General features: G+C 39.3%; 1 protein-coding gene and 1 pseudogene across 3 annotated transcripts in view; both read left to right on the forward strand.

The window, feature by feature from the left end:
• The window catches only part of GRAMD1C (GRAM domain containing 1C), a 110,418-nt gene that overhangs the window by 74,097 nt on the left and 20,621 nt on the right, over positions 1 to 15,700 (forward strand). For all 3 annotated transcript variants that reach the window (XM_011940583.1, XM_011940584.1, XM_011940585.1), the window contains one exon: positions 2,410 to 2,547. In XM_011940583.1, coding sequence (XP_011795973.1) covers positions 2,410 to 2,547 — 138 coding nt within the window. The remainder of the gene's footprint in view (positions 1 to 2,409; positions 2,548 to 15,700) is intronic.
• LOC105510751 lies at positions 5,344 to 8,280 on the forward strand (annotated as a pseudogene).

Below are 15,700 nucleotides of genomic sequence, written 5' to 3' on the forward strand. Positions count from 1 at the left end.
AGGTGGGTCACATGAGGTCAGGAGTTCAAGACCAGTCTGGCCAATGTAATGAAAGCCCATCTCTACTAAAAATACAAAACTTAGCTGAGTGTGGTGGCACAAGCTTTTAATCCCGAGAGTGAGAGTCTGTCTCAAAAAAAAACAAAAAAACAAAAAAACCAAAGAATCCTATAAAAGTAACATTGTAAGTTGCATAAAGGATAACAATAAAACTGATGAAAATTATGCATATCTAGAAATAAAGAATAGTAGTGTATAGATTCTTTATTGCACATGAGCGCTGATCACACTTTGCTCCTTGCAAAGGCTATTTGGCTTTACAGCAGTGAGAAGGTATATGTAACATTCAGACCTCTGTTTGGGGAGTTTTATTTAAAGTGTATGGTGATTTTTTTCTTATTAGATTATCATTAGATAACAAATCAGGTGCTCCTACTGGTTTCCCTAAGCACATTCCAAAATATTGGACTTGTCATATGTATTTAATGGGTAAAATAATGAATCTATTTTTTTACTTTTTTAAAGTTGTTAAGTTATGAAGACGGTTGAAGTCAATGAACTGAACTGACAATTGAAAAGGTCACAAAAAGTAAACCATCCCAGGAGATTGGGGACGTGTGTATGGGTTTAGAGGGAGTGAGGGAGATTGCAGATCACTTTACACCAAACATAATTTTCTTTAGTGATAGTATGTTGATCTAGTATAGTGAGCAAGAGAAAGATAAGTCAATAAACCAATAAAAGTATAACTACAAGTCAGGATAGGTTCTGTGAAGGAAATGAACAAGATCAACAGAATCACCTTTAGTTGTTTTCTTCCTTTGTGAATATTTGAATTATTTTTACAATGAACATATAATACTTACATGTCAGAAAAAACTGTTTCCCAGGCCTAATTGGAAAGTTACCTCACAAAGCTTAGCAAAATTTCCTAGTTTTGTGATTCATTTCTACGCCGAAGGAGCCATTATTTGAAATTGCAGTAAATAGTTTTTGCCTACATAGAGTATTGTTGAAGGGAGAAGCAAATCAATATCTATCTGATATCCGTAAGTCCTTTATGCCTCGAGCAAAATAGGGAGACACAAATCATTCAATGGGGAATAAATAGCAATAGCTAGGGATGAAGCCGGAGCTGGAAGAGTTTTTCTGATTCATATACTATTGCCCTTTGATTTCACCTGACTAATATTGACAGATGCTTTACCCAGATCATTCTTAGAGCTTGATTTCTGAAACATGGGGAGCTTTTGTAGCAATTTTTATTCTGTATCAATGGGGCATAATCCTTGAAATAATAGTAAATGATCCTGGTCCTGAAATCATTACAATTTCATATTGGATTGCCTTATGCTACTTCCTCTATTATGCCAGGCTTCTGTTCCTAGGTATTTTTTTTTCTTTTCTGTTTGATTCTTCTAAGTTAAATTCCTTCTGGCAGTATAAAATAGATGTTAAGTTTGTGTGCTCTGGAGCTGGAGTGAGTTCAAATTCCAGGTCAGTCACTCACTAGCCATGGAGCCTTGGCAATTATTTCTGTGATTCTGTTTCCTCATCTGGAAATAATGATGATAATTACCACTTATCTCATAGCATTGCAGTGAGGATGAGTCAATACTTGCAAGGTATGTAGCACAATGTCTAACATATAGTAAGCACTATGTAAGTATGGGATATTTTATATAATATTTCCAGGGCATATGAGAATAGGTGAGCAAGATATTGCTTCTTTATTTGTCACTAGTAGTTTTCAACACCATTATGATGATCAAATTCCCAGAAAAAATGTAATATTTCATTGGGCATTATTTAGCTTTGATGAATACTTTTCAGAAGGATTTCTTAGTTCTTTTAATGTGTGGTGTTGAAAATAGGTTGTGATTATAGTCATTCTTGTCTTTGGGTAGTGAACATTAAGTCAAGTTGAAACATTATTCAGGCTGATAAGCTAAGTGCAGCAGATACTATAGCCATTGACAAATTAATATCTACTGAGTGAGCATTCAGAGGTAGAAGTTGCTAATTTCTATGGTAGATACTATGTTATGTGTCTGTATATTGTCTTTGTTCCTTTTGAAATATTCTTTTGAGTATTATGGCCATTTGGTATCATTCAAGTTAAATACTTCTATATCTTTTGGATTTTGACAGTTGAAATATTGATTATATGTAGTTTAGTTAACTATATATTGTTATGCATAGTTATAGGTTGTACATATGTATATATTTAATTCCTATTTGAATTTTTTTAAATAGTGTTCTGGAATGTTCTCCTCATTGTAATCATATTTTAAAATGATTTTATGCCCAAAATAAAACAATACAAAGAAAACCCCACAAAACCCCCTAAAGCGTTAAAATAATCTTTCTTTATTTCTTCTCTTTTGGTTTGTGTTTCTGTTTTTCCAGAAAATGTTTCTGAGAAAGATCTTCATGGAAGACTTTTTATCAACCGTGTTTTTCATATCAGTGCTGACAGAATGTTTGAATTGCTTTTTACCAGTTCACGCTTTATGCAGAAATTTGCCAGTTCTAGAAATATAATAGGTTAGTCCTTGTGTTCTTACCTAATGATAAATTTGGGAGAATGCTATTATTCTTGGAAGGTTGAGCCTATATAAACTGATTTATGTTGTGAGGGGGAAGAATTAGACATGCTTTGATTTTATTTTGGCAGTATATAAACTGGTATTCAAATATTTGGTTAAATTCACATGTGAACAGTATAATTATTTAATTAGGTAATGCTTCCAACAAGTAAGTTCAGACCTTTTGAAAACTAAAAGTATATTTATTCATTAAGGTACCAATTCAATTAGGTTGAACTCAATTCAAAATGGTTTCATGTGAAACAACTGAATTTTGGTGGAGTGTAAATTGCAACACCCACTTTGCCAAAAAGCTTAGCAGTAACTACTAAAGGTATGAATTCTCTGTGACTCAGCAGTTCCACTCCTAGGTATACATTCATCAGAAATGGGTACATTTGTACTCTGAATGATGTACTACAGTGTTCATAGCAACATTATTTATGATGGTCCCAAACTCAAAACAGTTCAGGTGGCCATCAGTAATAGAATGGATGAATAGACTGTGTATATTCCCACAAAAGAATCCTATCTAACAATGAAAAAAATACAAAGTACTGATACTTGTAACAATATGAGTAGAACTCACAGATAACAATGTTGAGCAAAAGAAGCCAGATATAAAAGAGTACATGCTATATAATTTCTTTATATAAAGATAAAAACCAGGCCAAACAAATTTATGGACATAAAGTCAGCATAGTAGTTACTGTTGTGGAGAGTCAGGTAAGTAAAGACTGGGAGGGAGCTTTTGGGATGCTCGTATAAGTTCTATATCCTGATCAGAGTGGTGGTACATATATGTATTCCCTTTGTGAAAATCATGGAGCTATACACTTGAGACTGCAGTATCTATGGACTACGTCAAAGACAATATATTTTTAAAAGTTCCACTTAAGAAGTTGGTTAAATTTCTTAATTGGAAATTAATGGTTAAATCCTCATAAGAAGAATTTCATTGATTATGTGTTAAAAAGTTTTATTTTGGGACTGGGTATGGTGGCTCATGCCTATAATCCCAGCACTTTGGGAGGTTGAGGCGGGTGAATTGCTCGAGCCCAGGAATTTGAGACCAGCCTGGACCCGTCTGTACCAAAAAATACAAAAATTAGCTGGGCATGGTGGTACACACCTGTAGTCTCAGCTACTTGGAAGGCTGAGGTGGGAGGATCTCCTGAACCTGGGAGTTGGAGGTTGCAGTAAGCTGAGATTGTGCCACTGCACTCCAGCCTGGGTGATAGATTGAGACTGTCTCAAAATAAATAAATAAATAAATACATACATACATACATATAAGTTTTATTTTGGTAAACATCTCAAATAAGCTTATAGTTAGTTTGCAACTGAATTTATCCTAAATATTTTAGATATTTTATTAACTTTGGGAGCACATGATTTAGCCTGCTACATAAAATTAGAATTCAGCAGCAGCAGCAGAGATTCATATAAGGTGAGTCATTTGACATAGTCAAAGAGAAAGTTGTTCTATAATCAATTTTATTTATTTATTTATTTGAGACAGAGTTTTGCTCTGTCACCCACACCCAAGCTGGAGTGAAGAGGTGCAATCTCGGCTCACAGCAACCTCTGCCTCCCAGGTTCAAGCGATTCTTGTGCCTCAGCCTCCTGAGTAGCTGGGATTACAGGCATGCGTCACCACGCCTGGATACTTTTTGTATTTTTTTTACTAGAGGGGTTTTGCCGTGTTGGCCATGTTGGTCTCAAACTCCTGGGCTCAAGCAATCTATCTCCCTCAGCCTCCCAAAGTACTAGGATTATAGGAATGAGCCACTGCGCCCAGCCGCAATTTAGTTTATAATCTAAGTATTTTATTAACCGTTAGATATTATTCCTTTATTTGAAACTTTTATGTAAACATATATATATATATATATATATTTTTTTTTTGAGACAGGGTCTCGCTCTCTCACCCAGGCTGGAGTGCAATGGTGCAATCTCAGCTCACTGCAACCTCCGCCTCCTGGGCTCAAGTGATTCTTGTGCTTCAGCCTCTGGAGTAGCTGGGATTACTGGCATGCACCAACATGCTTGGCACTTTTTTTTTTTTTTTTGGTAGAGACAGGGTCTTGCTGTGTTGCTCCAGGCCAATCTCAAACGCCGGAGCTCAGGTGATCCACCTGCCTTGGCCTCCCAAAGAGCTGGGATTGTGGGCGTGAGCCACCATGCCCGGCCTACACGTAATTATGTATTTGTAGATGATATTGTTATGAATACTAGGAACCAAAATCAATTTTGTTCTTATTATTGATGGTAGAGTAGCAAAGAGATTGCTATCAATAGCTATTGTCTTGTGATTATGAGTTTTATAATTTTAAAAAATTATTTTTCCTATTCTTCCAGTTTTGAAAATGTGGGATGCCTGAGATACAAATCTTCCTCTTTACTCAGTAGCTAATATTTAACTTATTATATTTCTTCTGAATCTATTTTGTATTTTCTTGTGACTCATTTCTACCTAGAGAACTTGGTATTTCAGAAGAACTGGATACATTATTTCCCTTTATCTTCTGAGAGGATGCCTGTTAATGTTGCACTGCCATTTTTACGGCTGAAAAGACCCAGGAGGAATTGTTCTATGCTGGTGATAAATGAAGTTTGTTTTCTGAAACACAACTGCATTTGTTTTCTGATATATCTGGCTTCAATATCAATGATTATATTGACTGTCTAATGTTATAAATGGCTTTGCAAAACAAAGGCTTCCAGCTAATTCTAAATCTAAACAGTTATAAGTATGTTGCTGACTAGACCTAGAATTAGTCAGAAGCTTTATTACAAAAGAGAATCTGATCATGACTACAAAGCATGCTGCTCTCCTCTGACTTGCTACCTGGTAATCAAAGTTGTAGTATTTCTTTCTTTCTTTTTTTGAGACACGGTCTTGCTCTGTTGCCCAGGTTGGAGTGCAGTGGTGCAATCACAGTTCACTGTAGCCTCTACCTCCTGGGCTCAAGTGATCCTCCTACCTCAGCCTCAGTAGTTGGGACCACAGGTGTGCACCACAATGCCTGGCCAATTTTAAAACATTTTTTATAGAGACAAGCATCTCCCTATGTTGCCCAGGCTGGTCTTGAACTTGTGGCCTCAAATGATCCTCCCACATCAGCCTCCCAAAGTGGGGCAAGTGTGAGCTACCACACCTGGGCTGGTATTTCTTGAGATCGAGTTTCAAAGGCTTCTTTTTAAAAATAGTAAGAATATAATGATTTTTAAAAATAATCAATTATTTGTGGATTAAATCTAATTCTAGCACTCAAATGACCACCACTGGATCTAAGTTTTCCAAATTGGGGGTGCTGAGCAGAGGGAGCTGGGTCTGAGAGTTCTCCTGAGTGAAGAGGAGTAAAGTAGGGGGGATGTGGCAGCAGTGCTGACAATGAGTTTTCTTGAAGGCTTTTTTTGGTCCAATTTGTGAGATCGATATTGTCTTTAATGATGGGGAAGCCAGGAAAATGACAGAAATGAAAACTGAAAATGGCAAAGTAGAAAAACACTATCTCTTTATAATGGAGAATCTGTTTCAGGAAAGGTAAATGTAACCTTTAAGCAACCTGGATAGAGGCTAGAGCACGAAGGAATTAGAATTGAATTTATAGGTCAAATGGAACTTTTCAATGACAAGAGTAATGCTCATGAATTTATAAACCTAATGCAAGAACTAGCCTCACCTGGAGAACTGACTCAGAGAAGAAGTTATGATTCTGAATTTATGCAAATGTTCGCTGGAGGTATTTTCTTAAAGTGACAATAGGAAGAACACTGACAGATTTAGTAAAAGAATATGATCTTACTGTTCACCACCTTGCCACCTGTCCTGATGTTAACAATTGTATTAAGATAGAAGTGGGCATTGAGGCCGGGCGCCGTGGCTCAGGCCTATAATCCCAGCACTTTGGGAGGCGGAGGCAGACGGATCACGAGGTCAGGAGATTGAGACCGTCCTGGCTAACACGGTGAAACCCCGTCTCCACTTAACCCCTTCTCCACTAAAAATACAAAAAATTAGCCGGGCTTGGTGCCGGACGTCTGTAGTCCCAGCTACTGGCTGAGGCAGGAGAATGGCGTGAAGCCAGGAGGTGGCGCTGGCAGTGAGCCGAGATCGCACCACTGCACTCCAGCCTGGGCGACAGAGTGAGACTCCGTCTCCAAACAAACAAACAAACAAAAAAAAGTGGGCATTGAAAATTGTCTACATATATAATTTGAATATAATAAATCAAAGTATCATTTAAAGCATGTAATAGTCGGAAAAATTTACTTCTTGGTAGTAAGAATAAAAATACAACATATGGAGTTACAACTGATCAAAAAAGAGATCACAGGAATTGGACCCAGTACCACAGCAGAAACAGAAACAATCACCAGATATGAAATAATGGATGGGCCGGGCGCGGTGGCTCAAGCCTGTAATCCCAGCACTTTGGGAGGCCGAGACGGGCGGATCACAAGGTCAGGAGATCGAGACCATCCTGGCTAACCCGGTGAAACCCCGTCTCCACTAAAAATACAAAAACTAGCCGGGCGAGGTGGCCGGCGCCTGTAGTCCCAGCTACTCCGGAGGCTGAGGCAGGAGAATGACGTGAACCTGGGAGGCGGAGTCTGCAGTGAGCTGAGATCCGGCCACTGCACTCCAGCCTGGGTGACAGAGCAAGACTCTGTCTCGAAAAAAAAAAAAAAAAAAAAAAAATGAAATAATGGATGGTGCACCAGTAAAAGGCGAATCAATTCCAATGAGGCTATTTTTAGTGGGATATGACCCTACTCCAACAATCAGAGAGATGTGAACAAAAAATTTTCAGTAAGGTACTTTTTGAATTTAGTTTTTGTTGATGAGGAAGACTGAAGGTACTTCAAACAGCGGGAGATCATTTTATGAAGAAAAGCTCCTGAAAAACTGAGGAAACAGAGAAAAAACTTTCACCAGTGATTTGAATCTCCAGAATCACAGGCATCTGCTGAACAGCCTGAAGTGTGAACTGAATAGGAGACCCAAGAAAAAGCAAAAAATTCCTGTAACCATTGAGTTAAGTTCAGCAGGTTGAAGATGGTTGCAGCTGTAGAGGGGAGAAAGACCAAAACTCCATATATATTAGTCTTCCTTTATCTTACGGTGCTGCATTTATTTTATGGTATAATGAAATGTTTTTTATGTATATACCTTTTAAAAAGTGCTCTCTTTGAAACACTGGAACTTTCTTAAACTGCCTTTTTTTACTTCACACTTTGATTTGATGATAAGCACTCAGATGTGCATCAGCATGAAGATTAAACATTTTCACGTGAGAAAAATAAATAAAATTAGGGAGTCTTTTTAAAAATTTTTTTTGAGACGGAGCCTTGCTCTTGTTGCCCAGGGTGGAGTGCAATGGCGCGACCTCAGCTCACTGCAACCTCCACCTCCCGAGTTCAAGTGAGTCTCCTGCTTCAGCCTCCTATGTAGCTAGGATTATGGGTGCCCACCACCACGCCCAGCTAATTTTGTTTTTGTATTTTTAATAGAGATAGGGTTTCACCATGTTGCCCAGGCTGGTCTCGAACTCCTGACCCCAGGTGATCCACCTGCCTCAGCCTCTCAAGGTGCTGGGATTACAGTGTGAGCCACCGCACCTGGCCAAAATTAGGGGGTGTTTTAAATCTGTGTTCTTTTAAATCATTGTTTACAGTTACATGACACCACTTTTTAAATGTTTTTGATCTTTTAGTTTCAGGGGTACATGTACACATTTGTTATACAGGTAAATTGTGTGTCATGGGAGTTTGGTGTACAGATTAATTCGTGACCCAGGTAATAAGCATGGTACCCAATAGGTAGTTTTCAGTCCTTACCCTCCTTCCACCTCCACCCTCAAGTAGGCCCCAGTGTCTACTGTTCCCTTCTTTGTGGCCATGTGTACTCAGTGTTCATCTCCCATTTGTAAGTGAAAACATGGGTATTTAGTTTTCTGTTCCCGCAGTAGTTCACTCAGGATAATGGCCTCCAGCTCCATACATGTTGCTACAAAGGGCATGGCCTTGTTCTTTTTTATGACTGCATACTATCCCTTGGTGTATATGTACCATGTTTTCTTTATCCAGTCTACCATTGAGGGGCATCTAGGTTGATTGCATGTCTTTACTATTGTGAATAGTGCTGCGATGAACATTCTTGTGCATTGCATGTCTTTACTGTTGTGAATAGTGCTGTGATTAATATACTTGTGCATGTGTCTTTAAGGTAGAACAATTTATATTCCTGTGGTTAGATACCCAGTAATGGGATTCTCAGGTCAAACGGTAATTCTGTTTTAAGTTCTTTGAGAAATTGCCAAACTGCGTTCCACAATGGCTGAACTAACCTACACTCCCAGCAGCAGTGTATAAGCATTCCTTTTTCTCTGCAACCTCACAGCTGTTATTTTTTGACTTTTTAATAATAGCCATTCTGTCTGGTGTGAGATAGTATCTCACTGTGGTTTGATATGCATTTCCCTAGTGATTAGGGATGTTGAGCATTTTTTCATATGCTTGCTGGGCAGATGTATGTCTTCTTTTGAAAAGTGTCTGTTCATATTCCTTGCCTACTTTTTTATTGGGTTGTTTGTTTTTTTTTGCTTATTAATTTCTTTAAGTTCCTTATAGATTCTGGATGTTAGAGCATTTTCAGACACATAGTTTGTAAATCTTTCCTCCCATTCTATAGGTTGTCTGTTTACTCTGTTGATAATTTCTTTTGCTGTGCAGACACTGTTTAGTTTAATTATGCCCCATTTGTCATTTTTTTTGTTGTTGCAATTGCTTTTGATGTCTTCATCATGAAATCTTTGCTAGGGCTTATGTCTAGAATGGTATTTTCCAAATTTTCTTTCTTTCTTTTTTTTCTTTTTCGAGACGAGATCTCACTGTGTCACCCAGGCTGGAGTGCAGTGGTGCAAACATAGCTTACTGCAGCCTCAACCTCCTGGACTCAAGCAATTCTTCTGCCTCAGCCCCCCAAGTAGCTGGGACTATAGGTGCAGACTACTACACCTGGATAATTTATGTATTTTTTTGTAGAGATGAGGTTTCACCATCTCACCCAGGCTGGTCTTGAACTCCTGAGCTCAAGTGATCCGCCTGCCTCAGCCTCCTAGACTGCTGAGATTACGGGCGTGAACCACCGTGCCCGGTCATTCCTAAATTTTCTTCAAGGGTTTTATAGTTTTAAGTTTTATATTTAAGTCTTTAATCCATCTTGAGCTGATTTTTATATATGGTGTAAGGAAGGGGGCCAGTTTCAATCTTCTGCATATAGCTAGCCAGTTATTCCAGCACCATTTATTGAATAGGGAGTCCTTTCCCCATTGCTTTTTTTTGTCAACTTTGTCGATGACCAGATGGTTGTAGGTGTGTGGCTTTATTTCTGGGCTCTCTGTTCTGTTCCATTGGTCTATGTGTCTGTTTTCATACCAGTACCATGCTGTTTTGGTTACAGTTGTCTTATAGTATAGCTTGAAGTTGGGTATTGTGACGCCTCCAACTTTGTTCTTTTTGCTTAGGATTACTTTGGCTATTGGGCTCTTTTTTGGTTCCATATGATTTTTAGAAAAGTTTTTTCCTAATTCTGTGAAGAATGTCATTGGTAGTTTGATAGGAATAGCATTGAATCTATAAAATGCTTTGGGCAGTATGAACATTTTAACAATATTGATTCTTCCTATCACGAGCATGGAATGTTTTTCCATTTGTGTCATCTCTGATTTATTTGAGCAATATTTTATAATTCTTGTTGTAGAGATCTTTCACCTTCCTGGTTAACTGTATTTCTAGGTATTTTACTTTTTTTTTCTTTTGCTATAATGAATGGGATTGTGGTCTTGACTTGGCACTCAGCTTGGATGTTGTTGGGTATAGAAAACTACTGATTTTTGTATATTGATTTTTGTGTCCTGAAATTTTGCCGAAGTTGCTCATCAGATCTAGGAGCTTTTGGGCAGACTATGGGATTTTCTAAGTATAAAAATCATATCTTCTGCAAATAGATAACAGTTTGATTTCCTGTTTGGATGCCTTTTATTTCTTTCCCTTGCCTGATTGTTCTGGTCAGGAGTTCCAGTACTATGTTGAATAGAAGTGATGAGAGTGGGCATCTTTGTCTCGTTCCAGTTCTCAAGGGGAATTCTTCCAGCTTTTGCCCATTCAGTATGATGCTGGCTGTGGGGTTTGTCATACGTGGCTCTTATTATTTTGAGGTATGTTCCTTCAGTGCCTGGTTTGTTGAGGGTTTTTAACATGAACAGATGTTGAATTGTATTGAAAGCCTTTTCTGCATCTATTGAGATGATCACGTGGTTTTTGTTTTCAGTTCTGTTTATGTGATGAATCACACTTACTGATTTACGTATGTTGAACCAACCTTGCATCCCAGGGATAAAGCCTACTTGATTGTGGTGAATTCACTTTTTGATGTGCTGCTGGATTCAGTTTGCTAGTATTTTGTTGAGGATTTTTGCATCAATGCTCATCAAACATATTGGCCTCAGGTTTTCTTTTTGTGTTGTTTCTCTGCCAGGTTTTGGTATCAGAATGATGCTGAATGATGCTGGCCTCATATAATGAGTTAGGGAGAAGTTCTTCCTCCTCAATTGTTTTTGTTTTTGAATAGTTTCAGTAGGAATGGTACCAACTCTTCTTTACATGTCTGGTAGAATTTGGCTGTGAATCCATCTGGTCCTGGGCTTTTTTTGGTTGATGGGCTTTTAATCACTGGTTCAACTTTGGAACTCATTCTTGGTCTGTATGGGGTTTTAATTTCTTCCTGGCTCAATCTTGGGAGGTTCTATATTTCCAGAAATTTATCCATTTCTTCTAGGTTTTCTAGTTTTTGTGCATAGAGGTGTTCATAATAGTCTCTGGGTGTTTTTTTCTTTCTTTCTTTCTTTTTTTTAATTTCTGTGGGGTCGGTGGTAATGTTCCCTTTGTCATTTCTGATTGTGTTTATTTGGATCTTCTCTTTTAAATTAGTCTAGCTAGTAATCTATTAATCTTATTTATTCTTTCAAAGAGCCAACTTATGATTTCATGATTTCATTGATCTTTTGTATGGTTTTTCACTTCTCAATTTCATTCTATTTAGCTTGGATTTTGGTTATTTCCTGTCTTCTGCTAGCTTTGGGGTTGATTTGCTTTTGTTTTTCTAGTTCCTCTAGGTGTGATGTTAGATTGTTCTTTCTAGATCTTTCTAACTGTTTCATGTGGGTATTTTGCACTGTAAACTTTTAACCCTGCTTTAGCTGTGTCCCAGAGATTCTGGTATTTTCTGTCTTTATTCTCATTAGTTTCAAAGAATTTCTTGACTTCTGCCTTAATTTCATTGTTTACTCAGAAGTCATCAGGAGCAGGTTGTTTAATTTCCATGTAATTGTATGATTTTTAGTGATCTTCTTAGTATTGATTTCTATTGTTTTTGTGCTGTTGTCCAAGAGTGTGGTTAATATAATTTTTGGTTTTTTATATTTGCTGAGAATTGTTTAATGGCTGATTGTGTGGTCAGTTTTTAGAGTATGTGCCAGGTGCAAATGAGAAGAATGTATATTTTGCTGTTTTGGGGTGGAGAGCTCTGTAGATGTCTGTTGGGTCCATTTGGTTAAGTGTCAAGTTCAGGTCACAGTTATCTTTGTTAGTTTTCTACCTCAATGATCTGTCTAATACTGTTAATAGGGTGTTGAAGCCTCCCACTATTATTGTGTGGTTATTTAAGTCTCTTTGTAGGTCTCTAGGAACTTGTTTCATGAGTCTGGATGTTCCTGTGTTGATTGCATACATACTTGGGATAGTTAAATCTTCATGTTGAATTGAACCCTTTACCTTTATGTAATGCTCTTATTTGTCTTTTTAAATCATTGTTGGCTTAAGGTCTGTTTTTTCTGAAATTAGAATAGCAATCTCTGCTTTTTTTATTTTTCATTTGCTTGCCAGATTTTTCTCCACCCCTTTACATCGAGCCTATGGATGCCATTGCATATGAGATGGGTCTCTTAAAGACAGCATACAGTTGGCTGGGCACAGTGGCTGACGCCTATAATCCTAGCACATTGGGAGGCCTAGGCAGGCAGATCTCGAGGTCAGGAGATCGAGACCATCCTGGCTAACGTGGTGAAAACCCATCTCTACTAAAAATACAAAAAATTAGCTGGGCATGGTGGCACCTGCCTGTAGTCCCAGCTACTCAGAAGGCTGAGACAGAATTGCTTGAACCCATGAACTGAGATCACGCCACTGCACTCCAGCCTGGGTGACAGAGCAACAGAGCAAGACCACATCTCAAAACAAAACAAAACAAAAAAAACAGCATATGGTTGGGTCTTACTTATTTATCCAACTTTCTGCTGCCTTTTAATTGGGGCGTTAAGTCCGTTAATATTGATATATGTGGATTTGATCCTGTCATTGTGTTGTTTAGCTGGTTATTTTGCAGACTTGATTGTGTAGTTGCTTTATAGTGTCAGTGGTCTGTGTACTTAAGTGTGTTTTTGTGGTGGCTGCTAACAGTCTTTCATTTCCATGTTTAGTAGCACCTTAAAGACCTCTTGTAAGGCAGGTAACAAATTCCCTTAGCATTTGCTTGTCTGAAAATGATCTTATTTCTCCTTCAATTATGAAACTTAGTTTGGCTGGATATGAAATTCTTGGTCTTAGTTTCTTTAAAAATGCTGGATATAGGCCCTCAAGCCCTCAAATATAGAGTTTCTGCTGAAAGGTCCTCTCTTGGCCTGATGGGATTCCCTTTGCAGGTGGCCTGCCCCTTCTCTCTAGCTGCCTTTAATATTTTTTGTTTCACGTTGATCTTGGAGAATCTGATGACTGGGTGTCTTGGGGATGGTTGTCTTGCATGTATCTTATAGGGGTTCTCTGCATTTCCTGAATTTGAATATTGGCCTCTCTAGTGAGGTTGGGGATGTTTTTGTGGATGATATTTTCAAATATGTTTTCCAAGTTGCTTGTTCTCTATCCCTGTCTTTCAGGGATGCCAGTGAGGCATAGATTTGGTCTCTTTACATAATCCCGTGTTTCTCAGAGGTTTTGTTCTTTTTTATTCTTTTTTCTTTATTTTTGTCTCAGTTAATTTGGAGAACCAGCCCTGTGAGATTCTTTTCTCAGCTTGGTCTATTCTGCTGTTAATACTTGTAATTTGTATTATGAAATTCTTAGAGTGAGTTTTTCAGTGCTATCAGATCAGTTTGATTCTTTCTTAAAATGGCCATTTTGTCTTTTAGCTCTTGTACCATTTTATTGTATTCCTTAGATTTATTGGATTGGGTTTTGAGTTTCTCCTGAATTTCAATGATTTTCATTCCTATCTATATTCTGAATTCTATGTCTGTAATTTCAGCCTGGTTAAGAACCGTTGCTGGGGAACTAGTATAATTGTTTGGAGGTAGGAAGACACGCCAACTTTTTGAGTTGCCAGAGTTCTTGCACTGGTTCTTTCTCATTTGTATGGACTGATGTTCCTTTAATCTTTGAAGCTGCTGTCTTTTGGATGGGTTTTTTTTTCTTTGATGCCCATGGGGGTTTGATTGTGGAATAAGGTGGGTTCAGTTGACCGTCTTCACTTCTGGAAGATTTCAGGGGGCCCAGGCTCAGCTCAGAACTCCTGGACTGTGTGCTCTAACTGTGGGGGGCTAGAGTTAGAGCACACAATTTTGTGTGTCCCCAGCTTTGTTCTGTGGCCCTTCAACATTAGAAATCTGTTGCACTGGAGGGGTGAAGGTGTTCCTGGTTCACTGGCCACAATACTCCAATAGGGTTGCTGGCCAAAGCAATTCACTGGGGTGGTGGCAGTGGGATCTGTGCTGCTCATGAATGCCAGCAGCCATGATGGCATGGTGGAGTGCTTGTGCATTGATTGGGGCAGGGGTGCTGGTGGGAGCCCTTTGTTTTCACAGGTGTCACCTTTGTTTTCACAGGTATTGTATACTGGCAAAATATTTTGGTGTTGTGTTTTGGGCTGTGATCTAGTAGGTAGTGTTTAAGAGTATTAGCTGGCAGATAGGCTCTTAATGCTGTAGCACAACTCATTTGTGTTTTGGCATGGTTGGTAGTAGTGCTCTGGGGTGAAAAGGGAAAGTGATGACCCCCTACCCTAGTCAGCTCTTGGGCCTTGGAGGAGCCCCCTTTGACTGGCTCTGTGTCACATTTCTTTTGTTGGGTGTTTTGAATCACGGGGCTCTTTTAAGCAGAGGCCATGGTTGGCAGACAGGCCATATGCTTGCCAGATCAACCCTGCAGCAATAATTACACTCTGCCCCTCCACTGGCTTGCAAACCTGGGCATCTCACCTCTCTCAGTGATCTGAAAGGGAGGGCTTCTCCCTCCTTGGGCATCACTCAGGTCTGCACGTCCTACTCAGCTAAGAGCTGTGGGACTGGATGTGGTCACCTAGTCTGCTGTCTGGATACTTCCTAGGGGAACACGGGGTTGTATCTGCCCACATAGTTGAGGCAGAAGTGAGACCACTGGGCTGGACACTCTAGCAGGCATGGCCTGTCTGGCTACCAGCAGCAGGGGTGGGTGGGAGTCACCTACCCTGCTGTCAGGGTGTTTCCTGGGGCAACAGGAAGCTGTGGCTGCCAACTGATTTCAGGCAGCAGTGGGACTGTTGGGTGAAGGCTAGCACCAAGTCTTGTATGGCAAGGCAGAGTGCAATAATCTTACTGCTCCCAGGCAGGACCATGGCCTCTCCTGGGGATATGGTACTGGTGTCATTCCGTTCCAGAGTCCAAGGCTTATAGAGATCCCCATGGACTTGAGAGTGGTCACTGCAGAAACTCTGGGGTGGCTCTCTGCCTCAGTTTAGAAGCATGGGGTGGGGCCAGGGGAACCAGGGGAATTCTCCCAATCCTAGTCTTGCACAGGTCCCTGTGTACAGTCCTCCAGGGAACTCTCACTCACTCATCCTTTTCCATATTGAGGAGCTTTTCCTGGCTCCATGTTTGTTGTGGGAAGTCAGGGACCCCAAACAGAGGGACCGGCTGGAGCCGTGACAGAGGAACATAAATTGTGAAGATTTCATGGACATTTATCAGTTCCCCAAATTAATACTTTTATAATTTCTTATGCCTGTCTTTACTGCA

The sequence above is a fragment of the Colobus angolensis genome, unplaced genomic scaffold (assembly GCF_000951035.1).
Source record: "Colobus angolensis palliatus isolate OR3802 unplaced genomic scaffold, Cang.pa_1.0 Scaffold190, whole genome shotgun sequence".
Lineage (NCBI taxonomy): Eukaryota > Metazoa > Chordata > Mammalia > Primates > Cercopithecidae > Colobus > Colobus angolensis.